The 2,898-nt window shown below is 34.2% G+C and overlaps 1 protein-coding gene across 1 annotated transcript in view; it reads right to left on the reverse strand.

Moving 5' to 3' along the window:
- LOC105293140 (lipase member J) overlaps positions 1–2,898 on the reverse strand; it is a 29,698-nt gene that overhangs the window by 3,697 nt on the left and 23,103 nt on the right. Inside the window, exon 6 of the mRNA XM_011361642.2 lies at positions 2,777–2,848. Coding sequence (XP_011359944.2) covers positions 2,777–2,848 — 72 coding nt within the window. The remainder of the gene's footprint in view (positions 1–2,776; positions 2,849–2,898) is intronic.

Below are 2,898 nucleotides of genomic sequence, written 5' to 3' on the forward strand. Positions count from 1 at the left end.
GGTGCAGGCTAAGTTCAGTTGCTGCCTGTGTCCAGCCTAGGACTACCTGGTAGAAGCTAAAAAGTATTGGTCAATCCACAGCTTTTATTATGGTTGGTAGATCTATGGTTGGTAGCTGCCTGTGCTGGGCTTAGAGGAACCTGGAAGTGGTTATGCTGTGAACCAAGACTGGCTACCACTAGTGCTGGGCTTGGGGCCATTTAGCAAGAGGTACAGACACGCTGAGGCCAGCTGCTGTTTTTGAGGGCTTTGTGGATCTTTAAGAGATTTTAGGAAAGTCTACAGTGTGGGCCCAGGCTGGATATTTGTGTGGAATTAGCCTCTAGATCATCAGCCTGTAATTCTCTGATTGACTTCTTTGCCTTCTTGCTCTACTGAAGATTTGATTTTCTCTGAGAACACTTCTTCCTTTGCAGCTCTTTCCTTTTACCAAAATTGGCTAAGGTAATTTATGACTTGACATTTGAAAAACTTTGGTCAATTCTGAGAAGTTTTTCATATTATATATGAGCAGCACTTGACATCGTTCATTCCCTCATCCTTTAGAAATCTGCTTCACTTAGCTTCTAGAATACGATAATTTCTTGATCTTCATTTTTTACTCATTGTTCCTTTTTAGTTTCCTTGGCATATTCAGTCTCTGCTACCTGACTTCTTAATATTTTCATGTCTTAGTACTCCATTCTTGCTCCTCTTTTCTTCTCCACCTATACTCATTCTATTTGTGTTCTCAGCTAGTCTCTTGGCTTTAAATATCCTCCATATTCAAAATGTTTATCTTCTTTTATAAGTCTCTTCTAAATTCTAGACTCCTATACAAAACTACTTATTCAAAATCATTACTTGGATGTCTAAAACTTAATGTGTTCTCCAAAAGAGAACACATTATCTTGCCACCAAACCCACTCCGACATCAAACCTCCCTATCTCCTTTAATGGTAATTTCATCTTTTTATTGCTTAAGTCAAAAACTTTGGAATCTTCCAAGACTCTCCTCTCTTACCTCTCATAGAACCTATCATTAAATTCTGTTGGCTCCATGTTCACAATATACATATGTATATTCAGAATCTAACCACTTTCTTCACCTCAACTGATAGTATGTCAGTGCAAGGCATCATTAATTCATTTAGATTACTGTAATAATCTCCTAAATTTCTCACTGCTTCTACATTTGCCCCACCACAATCTACTCAAACAGCGGCCAAAGTATTCCTTTAAAAATGTAAATCATATCACATCACCTTCCTACTCAAAAACCTGCAGTGGCTACCCACTTTGTACAGAATGCCAAAGTCCTTACAATGGCATACAAATTCCTTTCTGAGTCCCTTTTACTTTTCTGCCCCTGCCCCTGCCCCCGCCCCACCCCTCTTCCTACTACTCTCTCCCTTAATTGCTCATGTTAGCCACGCCAGCCTCTTAGCTGTGCCTCTTAGAAATACTCCTAAGGGCTTTGCATTGACTATTTTCTCTATCTGAAATGCTCTTCCCCCAGATATTCACATTGCTAACTTTCTCATCCCCTTTCAATCTTTTCTAAAATGTCCCCATCTCATTGAGGCTTGGCTTAATGTCTCTATTCAGAAACACAACCCACTACCCAGCATGCCTCAATTCTTTTTCATCTCTTTCCCCTCATTTTTCCATAGTTTTTATCCCCTTCTAACATTTCAATAATTTACTTATTTGCTATGTGTATTGTTTACAATTTGTATATCTAGTAATAGAATGTAAGCTTAAGACAGCAAGAATATTTATTTTGTTTACTGATGTATATCATGAGCATAGAAGAATACAGGGAATATAATAGGTGCTCAATAAATAGTTTTAATGGTTGAATAAATGTAAAGGTTGCTTCCATTTTTCTGATCTAGTTATCACCAGGAATAAATTAAATCTAAAGTTGTTATAATATAGATTTTAAATAATTCATTTTGAAACAACTACTAAGTATATGTAAACATTTTTTAAATGAAAAAGCCCTTAACCAATATCTTAATGATAATTTAAATTTATCTAGTGCTTATTAAATTTAAAGAACAGTTATAATCATCTTATTTAATGCTCATATTTTTATTAGGTCAGAGAATTATTATTAATTTTATTTTTATAAAATTAAGGAAACTGAATTCATAAAGATTAAATAAGTTTGCTCAATGTTACACTGCCAATAAAGTTCAGAGAAAGGATTCAATGTCTGTATTTTGATCTCAATAATAATATTCTTTCTGTGATATTATCCTGGCTCTCAACATTTAGATGATATTCACACCGAATTTTTTTCTTAATCAATATTAATTCCACAAATATTCTTAAGTATCTACTAGTTGCCAAGAACTCTTTGACTTGCAAATACAAAAATGAACAAAACTTGCTTATGGCCTTCGTGGAGTTCACAATTTAACAGAGAAGAAAGTGTAGTCTAGTGAAAGACTAGGCATTAAGAGACCTGTGTTCTAGCCTTAGTTCTTTTTTTAAAGGAATAGCTTTGAATCTTTGGGCAAGTCAAATGATGGGAATGACTTAAGTGGTCCGTAGTTTACTGTTCTGAATTAACATTTTCTCATTTGTAAAACAGAAAATAATTATACTGCACTGATCATTGCTTAGGTTTAGTGGATCCAATAGATTATGATATTAACACATAAACTATAAAGAATTATACAAATATGTAATAATTTAATTTTATCCTTCTAAATATCATTTTATGTCAGTGGCATAAATCAAGAGTAGCATAAAAAAATTATATTGAAATGCATTTTAAAAGTTATACCTGACTCCAGTGGAGTATATTTTGAAAAGATGTTCCTGCTGGGTTTTGTGACATATAAACATCCATACGACTCTGAGGGGTTAAAAAAATTATTTTTATATTTAGTCCAATCAGAGAAGGTA

The sequence above is a fragment of the Pteropus vampyrus genome, unplaced genomic scaffold (assembly GCF_000151845.1).
Source record: "Pteropus vampyrus isolate Shadow unplaced genomic scaffold, Pvam_2.0 Scaffold68, whole genome shotgun sequence".
In the NCBI taxonomy this organism is placed as follows: domain Eukaryota; kingdom Metazoa; phylum Chordata; class Mammalia; order Chiroptera; family Pteropodidae; genus Pteropus; species Pteropus vampyrus.